This window comes from Trachymyrmex cornetzi, unplaced genomic scaffold (assembly GCF_001594075.2).
Source record: "Trachymyrmex cornetzi isolate Tcor2-1 unplaced genomic scaffold, Tcor1.1 scaffold726, whole genome shotgun sequence".
Classification (NCBI taxonomy): domain Eukaryota; kingdom Metazoa; phylum Arthropoda; class Insecta; order Hymenoptera; family Formicidae; genus Trachymyrmex; species Trachymyrmex cornetzi.
In genome coordinates this window covers 532336-548525 of record NW_017300055.1, presented here as the reverse complement: position 1 = coordinate 548525, position 16190 = coordinate 532336, and the positions used below count along the sequence as shown (strand labels likewise).

At 35.7% G+C, this 16190-nt stretch overlaps 1 protein-coding gene across 2 annotated transcripts in view; it reads right to left on the bottom strand.

Moving 5' to 3' along the window:
• The window catches only part of LOC108767798 (DAZ-associated protein 2), an 18938-nt gene extending 3496 nt beyond the window's left edge, over positions 1-15442 (bottom strand). The window contains exons 1-4 of one of the 2 annotated variants that reach the window (XM_018517851.1): positions 15301-15442; positions 4834-4902; positions 1950-2053; positions 1726-1872 (exon numbers count right to left, since the gene is read on the bottom strand). In XM_018517851.1, coding sequence (XP_018373353.1) covers positions 1726-1872; positions 1950-2053; positions 4834-4902; positions 15301-15316 — 336 coding nt within the window. In that variant the 5' untranslated portion in view covers positions 15317-15442. Of the gene's footprint in view, positions 1-1725; positions 1873-1949; positions 2054-4833; positions 5423-15300 lie in introns of those variants that run through there. The other variant, XM_018517850.1, reaches the window with a different exon arrangement.
• Positions 15443-16190: the final 748 nt, after the last annotated feature.

Here is a 16190-nt window from a genome sequence, read left to right as displayed (position 1 = left end):
TTATAATATATATATATATATATATATATTATATATATATCACAAAATAACTTTTATTCGAAAAATTTTTTATAATTTTATTATTTAAAAAAATAACTGAGTATATGCACCTAAATCAAATACATTGTATATACACTACGTCAAAAAATTGAAGGATCACTTATATTACCTTTTAATATAAAAATTTTCGAGGGAATGTAACTTTGTTAAAATTTATTATAATGAGATGATCCAAAAAAAAGCATTTTAAAACTTGAAATTTCTACTTTTCAGATCGGTAGTTTAAATAATGATCTAACTGATTTTTTACGGATTTACACGGATATATGTAGATAAAAATTCAAATCTCAAAATTTTTTACGAATTTTGTCAATAGACCAAGAGGCCACTAGTGATTTTGTTATCCATAGCGACAAGTATGGGAAGTGGATAATCTTTTATTTTATATAAAACATAAAAATAATACATATATGTATATTTAAGCTCAGTCGCTTGAAGAAGAGGTGGGCTTTCTAAAATGTTGCAGATTTTGATTTTTTTATTGAAGGCGTCAAGATTGAATGTTGTTGCAATTAATAGTTAATACCTTTATTCCCCCCAAGATAGGCGGACTTCCATACCCCTCAGAGGAGTGCGAGGGATCATACTGGGTCAAATTGGTAAATTTTTTCTGAAAAAAAATCTATAGCGACAAACTTGAATTTCTATCTATTGCTTAATTTTGATATCAATTACCGAGAAATATGATTCCCATACCTTTCGGATGGTCACGCGAAGAACAGTCATACCTGAACACGTACAATTTTCTTATTCCATGTAAAATTGTTCATATTTGAGTAGGTATAGCTGCTTTCGTGACCATCCAAAAGGTATGGGAATGATATTTCTCGACAATTAATATCAAAATTAAGTAGACAAACATTCAACCTTGTCGCTATCGATTTTTTTTCAGAAAAAATTTACCACTTTGACGCAGTATGGTGATCCCTTGCACTCTTCTGAGAGGTATGGGAGTCCGCCCGAATCTTGCAAGGTATTAACTATCGATTGCAACAACATTCAAACGCTTGACGCTTTCAATAAAAAAATCAAAATCTGCAACATTTTGGAAAGCCCATCTCCCCTTCAAGCGACCGCGACAGGGCTTAAATATATATGTATTGTTTTTATGTTTTACATAAAATAAAAGGTTACTCACTTGCCATACTTGTCGTTATGGATAACAAAATCACTACAGTGACCTCTTGGTCTACAAGGTTCCATAGTGTAGATTAAAAATTGTACACAAAAGCAACTTTCAAAAGAGTGAATCTTTATCTTTAATTTACGTACTTTTTGAGCATTGTACAATTTTCTTCACTGAATTATTTAACATTGAAACAAAAAGCGTTTGTTTGACTTTGATGACAGAAGACGAATGGAATATCGCTCAGTGCTTAATATTAAAAAACAAATAGAAAGAGCTAAATTTTTTCTTTAAATCATCTATACTAATGATATGAAAAATAAAGATTTTAAGCTTTAAAATGCTTTTTAGATAATTTCATTATGATAATTTTTTATGAAGTTATATTCTCTTGAAAATTGTCTATCTTTGGAGGACAGAATAGGTAAATTCTTTGATTTTTTGAAGCAATGTATATTTTTAAAAAATTAAGTTTGTGCAACGACATGCTTTAAACGCTAGAAATAATTTTTTTTAGAGAAATACATATTGATACTTACAGGTACCATAATGGTAGGTCTTACAGGGGCGGGTTGCATAGTAGGATAGTATGCTGTTGTCGCAGCTAACGGCGGATAATATTGCAAGGGATATCCTGGTGGGTAATATTGTAAAGGGTACCCTTGCCCGTACATTGGTTGATACATCTAAACGAGAATCGATATTTGTTGATGAAATTTATTGTTCTTCTTCGAATAGAAACGAAATAATGCAAGTGACTTACCATAGGATGTGTAAGAGTTTGATCATACGTCGGCGGCGGTGGGCCTTGCGTCGCGTACAATTGAGGCTGATTGGGAAATACTCCATAAGGGGCGGCGCCTGCAACTGTTGATGAATATTATCAAAATCTTTATGCCTTTTGTTTTTCCGGTATACCTATCATTACATAATTACATCTATACACGAGTATTGTGTCAGTAATTAGGGGACATCCTGTGTGTGTATGCGTATGTGTGTGCGCGCGCGTGCGTGCATACACATACATACGTATTTATGTACATATATTTATTCTATATAACATAAACGGAGTGTCCCATTTTAGATTTGACAATCAAATATTTGAAAATCAGAGTATTTAGAGAAAAATGTTTCAAATAAAAGTTGTAGGGTTTTAAGGGGGAAAGAAGACGGTGACCTTGGTTGACTTTAAAAAGATAAGGTTAATCAAGGTTATATAAAAGTATGTAGCAATCCTGCCTCCTTATCCTGCTATACCCTTTGTACCTAGTTACAATACCTAGGTGTTCTTAGGTACTGCACAACACTGTATGTATACATATATATAGTTATGAGTACCATATACATATATAGTACTAATTAGAATAAAAATAACGTAATTTTTTAAAATTCTAATTATTATAGGAAGAACTAAATGCACAGTGTGTGATGCGAAATATTGTTATTTTCTACTGTTTCACCTACTCCTATAAGGAGATTCCCTAACAGACTATAAATAAAGTTGCAGAAACACATTGTTTTAGAATAAAAGAGCGATTTGCAAAGATTTTTCAGAGCAAAACATAATATTAGACAAATTCAAAGTAAATTCGGACTTCAAATATTGTAACGTACATATCTTATTCATTGTACTCTTTATACAATGTACGAGATACATTCAGAAAACTGATTGTGGTGTGAAAGAGATTGCATAAGTGTGAGGCTATTCTTATATTATTAAATTATACACATTAGAGGACGATTTTTTTCCTATATTTTATATTACAGTTAAAACACACGTGTTATATTACAGTTAAAATGATTAAATTTGTTATAATTTTGATGAATTCATATTTACAGAACGGATATGAATAAAATGTGATCATGGATCTTATGTTTAACCGGAAATTTTATAGTTAACTGAGATGATTTTACATTCCAGCAACGAGAAAATAAAGCTCAGTGATAGTTTTCTTTACTAATCAAGAATTCATACCTATTTGAATTAATCAATCATGAACTAATCAAAGACGAGCATAAAAGGATAAATAAGTGGAAGATAACGTAGAACCATAAAACAAATTTTTTTAATCAACTAAAACCAGAGTAACTGTTTCTTATAAATTTTAGGTTATTGAATCCGAATTTATAAACGTCTTGCGTAAGATTTTAACGATCTTGCTTAATTTTCTCTCGTATCCTTTTCTGTTTCTCTCTTTAAGTTCTAGCAAAAGTCTGACATCATGGCCCACGCCTTTCATAAATGGGTACGTTTTTTGACAAATAAATGCTTTTATTTTTGAAATTTTATAGTAAATATAATGTAAACTATAAATACGCGCTAACATCATTAGTGTGTTCTAAATACAGGTTCATGTATTCATTTCACAGATTTAAAGGACGTAACATTAGCCCAAAAAAGTGAAATGAAAAAATATAAAAATTCGATAAATATAAAAGACTACAATATGGTATATATGCAAGTATACATATATAGTATATATTAGTAATTCAAAGATTGAATTATTTAAAGCAACGAAGATCCAGCTCCGACCGTAATAGGCAGTTACATTCTAGTATTAATTGAGTTTCTCAAATATGCGGTCAAAAAATATAAATATATTGTTCGATAAATATATTTAGACTAGATCAATGATAATCAAAAGAAACGAAATGAAAAGAAATAATTACATCCGTATAAATATTATCAATTCTAATCCGTCATTTCTCCCAAATTTCTGATTGCATCTATTCATTTCTCGCAAATTCCACGTTTCTCTTATCTTATCAATTTCTTTTCATCAAAGAAGACGAAATTCATAATGCGTGAAAGAATCTTCAATCTAAAAGATAATTATTTTAAAAAGTAGGCAAACAAAAGACATGTAAAAGCTTGTTTTGATGCACCCATGGGTGCATCCAGATGCGCAACCGTCCGCTGAGTACTCAGGGAGCTCTTTCATCTGATTTCAGCATATTCTGTTAAATCCTAAAATATAGACCAATCAGATGAAAGAGCTCCCTAAATACTTAGTGGACGGTTGCGCATCTGGATGCACCCAATAGGTGTAGTAAACCTTAGTCTTAAGGAATTGATCAATCACAGTCGAATGTCAGAAGAACAATCAACTATGATTGTTCAATTCCTTAAGGCTTAAGGCTTGCTACACCTATTGTGTTGACGGGGTTACACAATGCAGCCAACATAAAGTAGTGTGTTTAAACAATCGGCAAAGAAACGAGATAAAATCCAAACGGTCGACGAACGTTGTCCGCATTATCCACTTATTACAATATTACGCTAATTGTAAGATTTGTAAGAGATTATAAAATTTCACAATAATAAAAGGTGAAGAAAACGGGTTAATGAGGGTGAAGCGCTATAATCGTTGTGCAATTTGTATGTGTAAATCTTCAATTTATTTGGACATTTCGACTCACGTTTGAGTCATCCTCAGCAATACGTATAAACGTGAGTCGAACCGTCCAAATAAATTGAAGATTTACACATACAAATTGCACAACGATAATACAGCGCTTCATTCTCATTAGCCCGTTTTCTTCAACTTTTATTATTGTGACAATTGCGAGAGTACGTACAATTTTAAATTGTTATTTAAATTTGTATTTTTTAATTGTATTATAAGATTTTCTAAAATCTATCTTACCACCGTAAGTCGGGGGTTGCGTCGGCGCGGGGACAAAGCCGGTCGGTGGATGCGGCGCCACCGGATACGCTGTAACATAAGGTAATACGTAATGCAGCTCTACCTGAATTCGCAGGTCGCGAATAGCATGTGTGTGTGTGTTCGATCTAAGCCAACATGGTACGTGGTACCACACTGCCAGAAAGGACGAGTGCCGGCGCAACCCGTCCGCGTCCCGACGCGGCACCGAAGAACGGAATCCGCACATAATCTTGGCAGATCGTAAATCCCGTCCGCGTCGAGCACGCATAGAGCGCGTCGTCGAGATTAGGGGCGCGATTGGATTCTCTTCCTCGTTGTGGTTCCAAACCAATTCCATTTTTCTGCATCATCGTCTCAATATCAAAGCGGTCCGAACAAATTCGATTAAATTTTTTTGATTTTTGTTTTTCAGCTACTTGTTTGTAGCTGTTTGAAATGATTTTAGCAAATGTTCAATTTTTCAATTATTCACGTTCTCTTGGGATTTGATATTTCTTGATCAATATAATCCATACTAATAGTTTACAGCACAATAGTACAAATTGCTAAAAGCCAAAGTCAATTCAGCAATTCGAGTTTCAGATACTCATTAAAATATGTGTGTTTAACTAAGCGATATTATTCGTGATAACAAGATGAATAATTGAAAAAAGTGTACAAGAAAACCAGTTTAAGATGGTAGTTTTCAGCATCGTTCAATTGACATTTCACGTTTCAATTCACATTTCATTTCCAGACGATTCTTTGAAAGTCACTTTCAGTTCAAACTATTGTTATAAGTTGTTTTATAACAATTAATAGCATTGAGATAAGTTTCGTTCTCGGATAACGTGCCCGAAGATAATATAAAAGACGTGTTCTCGCCACATCGAAGAGATAGTCCAATGCGCCGCCGATCTCCAGAGTGGTACTCCCACACCCAAGTATATCTTACACATGACATACACCGTTTTGATCAAGATACTATTCAAAGCTCAAACAATGTTAGTCACTAAATAATGGTGAAAAGAAATAACCGAAGATATCGCGCCCGCCTGTCGCTCCCGGGGCCTTCCTTGAGCTCTATTTCGCCCGGCGTAAACTGCCGGGGCGCAGACGGGCTTCTTTATAAAAACATTTACAAGATGACCAACCACTCCTCTTATCCCGAAAGACATCTACTCAATCTTTGCATTGATTTCTTATGAAAATGTGTACCCACACAAGCGACTGATGTTTCCTAATCATTTTGGCTTATCATTTTAGCATGTATTTAAAAATTTGTTTCCAAACATGAAATCCTTGAAAATGTAAATCCTTCTTCATAAATATAAATAAAAATGAGAGGATATTAACCTTTGAGTAGGTTGCTACAGTACTCTACGCTAGTTATCCAAAAAACCTTGTTCTCTGGAAAAGAAAATAAAAAGAGTTATCCAAAAGTTTTAAAGTTAATTATTTTTATATTTTTACATTCCTCTATCTTATAAAAATAAAATAATGTAAATTTAACTCTACGCATACTGTTAAAAAATATTATTATAAAATAAAATTTGTTTGAGATATTCTGAACATCCCACTTACCTACTTAAAGGTTAAAAGGAAGAAAAAATTTTCGTAGAGTAACATTTTTTAAATAAGAAACAAAAGATAAAATATACTTATACCGCAACAGGGTGCCTATCATGAAATATGTCGGAATGGATTCCGAACGGAATTATTCCGTTTTCCCTAGAAAACACAATAGAAATCTAGGGAATAATTGAATAATTCCGATCGGAATCGATTCCGACTTGTTCTATGATAGGTACCCTGGATATTTTTATCCATATTTATTAATAAAGGTACAATTTTAAAAAGTGATAGAAAAAAAGCCAGTGATTTTATCAACTTAGATCTGATAATTTTGATTTGAATTGCTTCCGATTTTTGGAGTGTCTTTTTTTCTTTTCGAGAAGTTGATCACCTTGGACCATACCCATTCGAGGATCCATCGAGATCGCTAATAGATCGTCCACACAAATGGATCCACGATCAAGGAGTTAAAACGAATCGCACTCGAGAATAATTCGATAAAGAAATCTTCCCGAATAGAAAGAATTCATGCACTACCAAAACTTTAATGAGTTTGAATGTTCTTTGAAAATTTATGAATTTTTGTTAGTTGAAGTTCAAAATCATTGCTCACAGAAAATTCACAGACGATTATTCTCGAACAATGATTCGTCATTGAGCAACCTTTACTTCTAAAACTAAGATTTAATACGAAACCGATCTCAAAGCAAATAGCGTTACGCAATCAAGGTAGAAGCCAAATACATTCGTCTAAAAGGTTGAGCCTGAGGGATCCATGTAAATAAGGCGTCAACAAACATCCGTTCAAGTATGTGCAATCTTTAAGATAAATTATTAACGTCTTGGATTCTTGCAACAAATAGATGCTTTTTTAATCCATACGAAGGTAAGGCTACGTTATATCGATCGGTACATTTTGCAGTTTAGAGTGCTTGACACTCAAAATCGCATAAAATTTAGAATAATTCTATTGCCTGAGACGCTTTAATCTTAATTATTTATCTTAAGTCAGCTCATCTTTTTGCTACATGAAGATCTCACAAACTTGGAATCTGCATCAAAATTGAGATTTGTGATTCTTAGTATTATTTTTAGATATTGTTTTTTCGCATCTCTTTTCGAAAGTGTTTGATTTATCCAAAACATCAACAATCTATTCATCTGTTTCATTTCATGAATCATTAACCCGTTATATTCTTACTTATCAATTATATCTTTACATTCATATTAGATTTAATTTCCAGCAATATCTGAAAAAGTAGTGTAGTTTTCGAACATAAAGGGTTGAAGATTAATCCAAATGCAAATCGATCAATCCCGAGGCTCGACCGTATTCAAAAAACAGAAAAACGACAAAAACAGAGCTAAAATAAAGCCAGGTACGAAGGATAACGGTTGCTCCAAAAAGTGATGTTAAAACAAGCCCAAGTATTCGAAGGACTCGCGATATGAAAACGGCAGTCCGCTTTAACATCATCATTATCATCATTATCATCGTGTCATCGTTCTCGTCATCATCGCCGTTCTCATCATCGCCAGCAATGACGAGATGCGATTTCACAAGTCGAGCCGAGAAGAAGAGTCTCTATACGTCTCTCTTTCTCTTCTTTTCTATTTTCTTTTTTTTTTGGGCGGTGAATGTGTAATTTATACAATGAGTATAGTGGTACGATGATTATGTATATATATATATATAATATTTATATATGCATACATAGCGGTGGACTATGTATGCATATCGGGCTCCACACATTCAAAAAGTCGTGACAAGACTCAGCAAACCACAAATTTCTGCAAATATCCAGAGATAAAGGTTAAACATGATTAAAAGTTCCTCGGAATCGTGTGTAATAGTAAGTAAGTAACGTTGGCGACCGGCCGCATCGCGACGTCGCGAGACGTTCGGCCGCCTATTTCTTTCTCTAATTCTTTTAATTATCTAAACCGCGCCATGCGCCACGCACCGTCGCCATCGGGAGGCCAATTATCCTTCTGGATATTTCTACGTCAATATAATAACGTTGAGCTGCAACGTTTTGGAGAGAGGAAAAATGTGCATATATAGAATTTGAGATAAATTACTAAGAAATTTTTATTTTTTTAAACCCTTAATAATTTCGTTCTCTCTCTCGACAGCCTCGGACTTTATCAATAAAATAACGTTCTCAAAAGACATTCATCGAAATCGTTGAAAAAAAGAATCGTTTCAAATAAATATGTAAAAGAATTTTTTTACGAATTATAAAGCTACTGGAAAGTTAAAAAGCAAATATTTGAAAAATGAAAATTTTCTATCCTCTGGATATTGTCCGCGCGATTGCGCTGGTGCTGCATAGACATGTTGTACTCTAACATAAATGTCAACTCATACCAAATTGTTCATGATATGATCAAAAGCCGATCGAAATGGCGGAAACAAGCGATCCAACACAATTTTCGCACGACCATCTTTTGCCGTGATTTCACGAGAAATTGTAACAGGTGGTACAACGCAATACTTCACTTTTGATATACTTACAGATACTAGTTATTAGCTAAGCTTCAGTAAAATTTTGAAAAATTTAAGAACATGATAAACTGGAAAAATCAGTTGTAATACTTATAATTATAAAACAAAAAAGAAACACAAGAGTGAACTTGAAAAATGAAAAAATTTAGGAAAAATCGGAAATTCAAAGATCTAGAAATCCAACGGCTCCTGCATACTTGCGCGGCAAGATGCGATGCGGTTAATCAATCGCTCACTTTTCTGGAAAAAATATCTTCCGAATTCGCATGGAAAAAGTTGAATTCGATCCAATTCTTGCCGCGTTTAGTGTGTAGAAGCTATAAAAATTCAAAAATCCAGACATCTCCAATTTAAAGATTTAAGGAAATAAAGTTCTCAGACAATGAGGATAGCTACAGAACTGCATAGATTGCAACTTTCGATGATTCTTGATACTTGTGTTTCTCGACAAAAATTATGAAATTGAAGACAATCGTCACATTAAAACTCTCGGTTCTGTTACTCTATATTCGTTTAAGAATCTCTGCGGGTGTTCTGGATGCTGGTTCATCCGCATATTCGTGCAACCTTCGAGGAATAACAATTTAAGTGTCTATGTGTCACGGTGCAAACAATCATCGAATCAATCACAACCGATTGTATTAATGCTAGTTTACGGCTTAATGTTAAAAGTGTCTATCGCTCTTTTCTTTCTCTCTCCCACACACACGCACACTCTCTTTCTCTTTCACTTCTTCGATTAGTTCCAATGAGCAGTTCGACACTATCCAGATACTATATACTCGTACTTATGTAATTTTTTTTTTCCTTCAATTATCTCTGTTTTCGCCGGTCCACATTAAACGACCGGCAAAGAACAATTCAAAACTTGCTTTTTTTGCTGGACGATGATTCATCGAAATGCTTCCGTGGACAACAAGACGTGTTCTCGAGACGAGCGGAATCACCAGAAGCGTGCTGGGAAACATAGACGTTGCGAATTCTACGAAACCGATCCGTGAAGTGAAATATTAAAAATATCAAACATTTGTAAGAATACAAAAGGAAAGAGAAAGATATACATTTTTTAATATAAAAATTTTCAAACGTACGATAAATTGTCGGAAGAAAATTCAAGATTAAGAATATCTCTTTGGAGCTATGCAAGAAACAAGTAGATGCAAGCAAGAGATAAATCTTGTTGTTTTCCCAAGATTTGTCCATTCGCTGCCGATAATTCCTGAATTCTCGTCAGCGAGAACACTTTCGTCGATTATATCGATTAGCGTATCAACGAATGCTATTTCGCTTAAGCTCACTATTAACAGTGTACATGATTACAAGTTCTATCAATCATGCGCATGCAGTGATCGCGACGCTGAGAGACTTCGCCGCGATCAACCGGTGGATTGATCTGAAACTATACACGAGAAAAAAAAACGCGATATCGTTGTAATATATACAAAATACAACGATTTTTCGAGACGGTATGTGAAAGAAAGGAATCTTCACCGTCTGGGACGCGAGCAAGTCTTCCAGGGCGATACCGAAATATCTACGAAACTACGGTGATCACACAATACGATAATTAAAAAATAATGACACCAGTCCGCCCGATCTCCCGGATCGCCCTCGCCGACAAAGAGACGGGTGCGTCACGAGGGAGGATCGAACGTGGATGAGGTAACAATGTCCAAAGCGAAATAGTGAGAACCGATTAAAACAGCATATTGAAAGGAAAAGAAAACATGCACGATTATACAAACAACGGCGCGGGAGGGTGCACGATCGTCCCTCCTTCCGATTCTCCTTTTTACCTCCCCCTTTTCCTTCTCCCGAGGACGCGGACGATCGCGCTTTCCCCGCCGTTGAAGAAAAAACGTTCTTTTGAGCATGCGAGCGATATGAGATAAACAACTCGTAGAAAGATCGAAGCTTATACTTGCACGGAAGCACGGAAGCCTACTGAAGGATGTTAAGGATGGAACGCAATTTCACTTTGAATTTTCCCGCCGTACAGCTGCCTTTTTATCTCTTTTCTTTTTTCCTTTCTCGCTCTCTTTCTCTCTCTCTCTCCCTCTCTCTCTCTCTCTCCCCCTCTTTCTCTTGTTCTCTGAAGTCAGCTACGCGAGAACAGTGAGCTTGCAGCGCGACGGTAGGCGTGAGATTACGTTTCGTGATTCACCGCTTCTCTCACTACAACTTTCAAAGTTAAAAACTATTCTCAAGCTACCGAAGAAACCAATCTAAGGTTACGCTACAATCATTGAAGAAGAAAGTCAAAGATATATGATATATCCGACGTCTATATATATATATATATCACGTGTCTACGACATGCAGCCGCTATCACAAATTTCCACATAGTTGATCACAACGAGTTTTCTTTTGAATTTTAGCTTTCAGCTCTTTGTAACTGTACCGCGTAGCGTTTATGATACTCGGGAAACTTGTGACGCGGTTCAAAGCAACGCATGCACTATTTGTTAAAAGTGAGCTAGCAAGTTCCTAAGAGGACAAAAGTATTGTCAAAAGTATACACGCCCAGCTTACAATTAGATACAGCATTCGTGTACACCCGCCGTGAAGCCCGCCGTGCACGCGCGCGCGCAATCTATTACAAATTTTACTTTGTTATTATTACGGAAAAATTCAATTTGGATAGACTCGACCAACGAGCTGCGCTGGCATCAATAACCAAAAAAGACTAAAATTAATTTGCCGTTATTAATGACAATTAAGTTTCATGCACGGTGAAAAATTTACTGATCGATAATTCAAGATCCAGTAAAAATTGTACGCCATAAGATTCAATTGAACGCAACGACATTGCCGATAAACGGAAAAGGAGAGCGAATGTGCGCGCACGCGCATATCGGGCGTAGAATAACGAAGAAAAAAAGGAAAAGTAAAAGAGTAAAAGAATAAAGCAGTCAGCCAGTATCACGAAATTCCAGTATACGAAATATTGATACACCCATATCAATATCTTACGGCCATATTGATTTGGATATATAGCGACCCGCGCCTCCGATTTCCAAAAGCGCCCGACCGAACAGCGCGAACGCGTCACGTGACGTCCACGGCCATGAGAGTGGAAATAGATTTGAATTTCGTGCGCGCGCTCTTTCTCGTTAAATTCTTAAAGCGTGCAAAATGGCACTTTGTCCGCTTTTCGCCACGTTTCTCGGAATAGTAAACTGAAAGAAACAGTCACGAATGTATCGGTCGTTGGCTCGCGATCGTGGAGGACCCCCGTCCGATTCGAAACGTACGCGAATCTTTCGAGGAGACTTCAAAATGTAAACATGGCCGCATTGGAAGTCACGTAATCCGCGATTTGGGGCATTTTCTGTTCTAAATCGGAAGACGCCTGGTGCGTTCTATATTTTTATGTACATTGAGGCTGACGGAAAGCAAGCGATTGCTTCTAAGACATTCTAAAAGAAGGGTAAAATTGTCAGATTAAATCTTTTCGATAGAATACAATAGCTATTTTACAAAATACTATCCATTATTTTGAAAAATGCTATTTTGATGCAACAAAAATAAATAGCTTCTCTACAGAGATACTTGGAGCGATATGTCATTTACGAAGATGTCCTGTGTTATAACGCAAAGGTGTGCACGAGAAGCAACAATAGCTAGAGCAATCAATGTCTTTACATTAGCCTCAACATAACAGATATACATATTTATATATAATATATATATTTATGTGTGTGTATACGTAATATATGTTGGTATATAAACACGTAGTGAGTTAAGGTAATATATAGAGTAAGGTGAGGTTAGATACGTGGCTTAGGCTGCGCCGATCTCCGGAGCTCCACCTACTGACTGGGATCAAATCGTCTTTGTAATGGTCCGCTGCAAACATATTGACAGCCAAACTGTAGGCACTATCCCTCCGCTCAGCTGCTACATCGCCATAGGTATAAACGGTAGCAGACTCGCAGCAGTATATAATGTGTTATCTTCACATTACCAATAATCATCATTATGGTAAGGAGCGCGTGTCAGCTCTCCACTTACAGGCTAAACTTTTACACATATCCTTACGATACTGCGCTTTATATAGGAGCGCAGCACCTGCTTTGGGGACCAGACTCGGTAATGAAATGTTGCATCGTCGAGGTATATACCGTTCTTACGGCGCTAACATGAGAAAGTAATCTTTGCCGAAGCTATTCCAGGAATGTTTCAGATTGCGTTCCATCGTGCGAAAGGAATAAAAACGTATCCGTAACGTCTGGAACGGCTTGAGCAAACAAAAACAGACGCTCAAGTGAACACCTCGACTCCAGTGTCTGTTCGATTGTTAGCGACAACGGAACTATTTGATAAATTCTGATTCTTAAGCTCTAGGGATCCTTTAAATCATACACCTCATACACGGCGTTTGCGCATTCTCACTTTTTGTAACAAGCTCCTACATCTGTAAGAATATTACTGATTGTAAGTGATACAAAGGGATGACTTCCGGAGCTTCGCAATTAATCTGATACAAACCGCGAATAAAAGAATGAATCTCTATCCTTGGAATCTTTGTTGAATAATTCAGTTGAAAATTCGTATTCTGATTCTTTATGTGTGTTATTTGCAAAAAAATTCAAGTTTCACTATAACCTCCATTATCAATATAATCTAACGTACTAATACATATATATATATATATATATATAATTTGTACTGTATGTTCATTAAATCAGATCAAAAATATATATTAACTAAACAAGAAAGAAAAGTTAAGACCTATCAATTTAATAATTTATGGCTCTCAGAATTCATGATACATCTCATTTTAATATGCAGTATTTTATATTAATAGAAATTAAAATTTCTTACCAAAAAAAAGTTATAATTCAAGTGCAAAGAGCCCAAGAATTTAGGAATAAAAAATGTAGAAGCTCTATTATATAAAAGAAATATTTCAAAATTTGAGAGTTGCAAATAACTGGGATTCCAAGAATTTCATTGTGAAAAGGAGAGAGAGAGAGAATCAGTTATCTATAAAAAAAAGCAAATTTAGATACGCAGATTTACAAAGGAGGATAAAATTATCGAATTTTGGCTTAAATGATTGAACCTTTTTTTATATATGTTTTCTTGTATTTCTTAATGTGCTGAATTATTTGCAAATGTTCATTTCAAACTGATCTAACAGGAACATGTTGAAAATTGCATTGAAACTAGCACAATTTTGTCAAAATCTGATCTTTGCAATTTTCAATATTTTGCTAATAGTTTAGCTTAAACTTAACGTCTGCTTCAACACATTAAAGAAAAAAAACACGCTTACACGAGAAAGATTCTATCGCTTTGATCAACATCGACCTATTATATTGATTATTCAGAATATTGAGTAAAATGGTCAAATTTTTTTTCGAACAACCTGAAACCTTTCTTGCGTATATTCTTTCATATTTTTTGATATGCTTAATCATTTGCAAACATTAATTTCAAGCTAAACTGATGGAAAATATTGAAAATTGTAACGTAAAGACCAAATTTTAACGAAATTGTGCTACTTTCAATGCGACTTAACTTTCAATATGTTCTCATTAAATCAGTTTGAAATAAACGTTTGCAAATAATTCATACAAAACATCAAAATATACAAGAAAATATGCATAAAAAAGGTTTCATCGAAGGTCAAAATCCGGTAATTTTACACATCTTCCTTTGTGAATCCAAGTAAATCGACAAAGTTGCAAGTGTATAAAATCGAAAAATTTCATGAATACGAGAAGGATCAATAACGCAAAGATGTCAGAAATTTGGAAACACAAAAATTAAAATTTGAAGATTCAGAGTACCGATTAAGAAATACAATGATAAAAATCGAAAGGTTTACGAAAATATAATCCGAAGAGAATCGAGGAAAGTAATTTGTAATATAAATATGAGAAATTGGTCTCTTTTTCATTCTTTTTTCATTCTATCTCTTTCTCCCTCTCATTCGTAAGAAAGAGAATGAACAACTCTCCGGAGGCCATTTTGTATTCTCAGTGCGATGCGCGGTATTGATTTGTCCTGTCAACCCGGGCGAGATATTCGAGCGGTCCTTGCCCGGCGTCCGGAGCCCAACGCACGAAGGGCAAGCGACGCCATGACTCGTTATAGGCCGTTCGCACCAGGAGTCGCATCGACGACGTCGCCTCGGTAAACGACTAGTCGAGCCAAGTGACAAGTGGTGAGGTACGGCTTATCTCAACGAGCGTATACGTGTGTATATGTATATGTATATGTATAGCGCGTGCGTGTGTCATATGCGTCGTGTACATGTGTATGAACGCGCGTCTGTCGTGTACGCCCGTGTGGGTGCGTGTATATTTCCCTCTTTCTCTCAGTGTACATTACACGCAACTAAGTGGTAATGCGCGATTATAGCGTATAGTTACCTTTCTTGTCGGTCATTATTGCTTAAAGTTTCACAATTTTACTAAAAAAAAGAAGTACGTTATTCCTAATTAAATCACCGGATTCGAGTCTCGCAACACTGTCGACCGACGGGAACGGCTATGACACTTGACAGACACTAGCGCCGTTTATTGAGCGTTCCTGTGGCGGTGCGAACTGCGACAACGGACAGTCGCTGTCGCTCGCGCCCTACGTCTATTGGCCCGCAAATCCGACCAATAACGGAACACTTTACTTAATGGCGTATCAATACGTGTGCGCCCTGGGTATCAATCGTGAAACTTTATCTCTGGGATGGAAAGTGAAAAGTGAACATTTTAGGTCCGTTTCCACCAACGCAGATCAACTTTAATCTCGGTTCAACTTAATCTTTGTCTTTTTCTAGTTCTAAAGATTAGAAAAAGACGAAGAGTAAGTTGAACCGAGATTAAAATTAATCTATATTGGTAGAAATGGGCATTAATCATTCAAGTTAATGGACACATTTTTCACCTTTCACTTTTCATCCCGGGGGTAATGCTGGATTCACCCTGCATCCGATTTGCGTCGTACGACTCTCTGCAACCAATCAGAAAACAAGATTTTGTTTCATATCATCGATACAAAATAAAATTCTGTTTTCTGATTGGTTGCAGAATGTTGTACGACGCACGTCAGATCCAGTGTGAATCCAGCATAACATATGGTGCTTTCCAATTGCAATATCCCTAGACACTTTCGTGCACAAGTTGCGTTCCAATTGTCCGTTATCGTCGACACAACACTACACATCCGTACTTAAGCGGGGAGCACAGACTCTTGCATAACGCATAACACATGAGGCATAAGAAATTGAACCAACCAGAGTTCTCTATTACATGGAAGGGAAAGA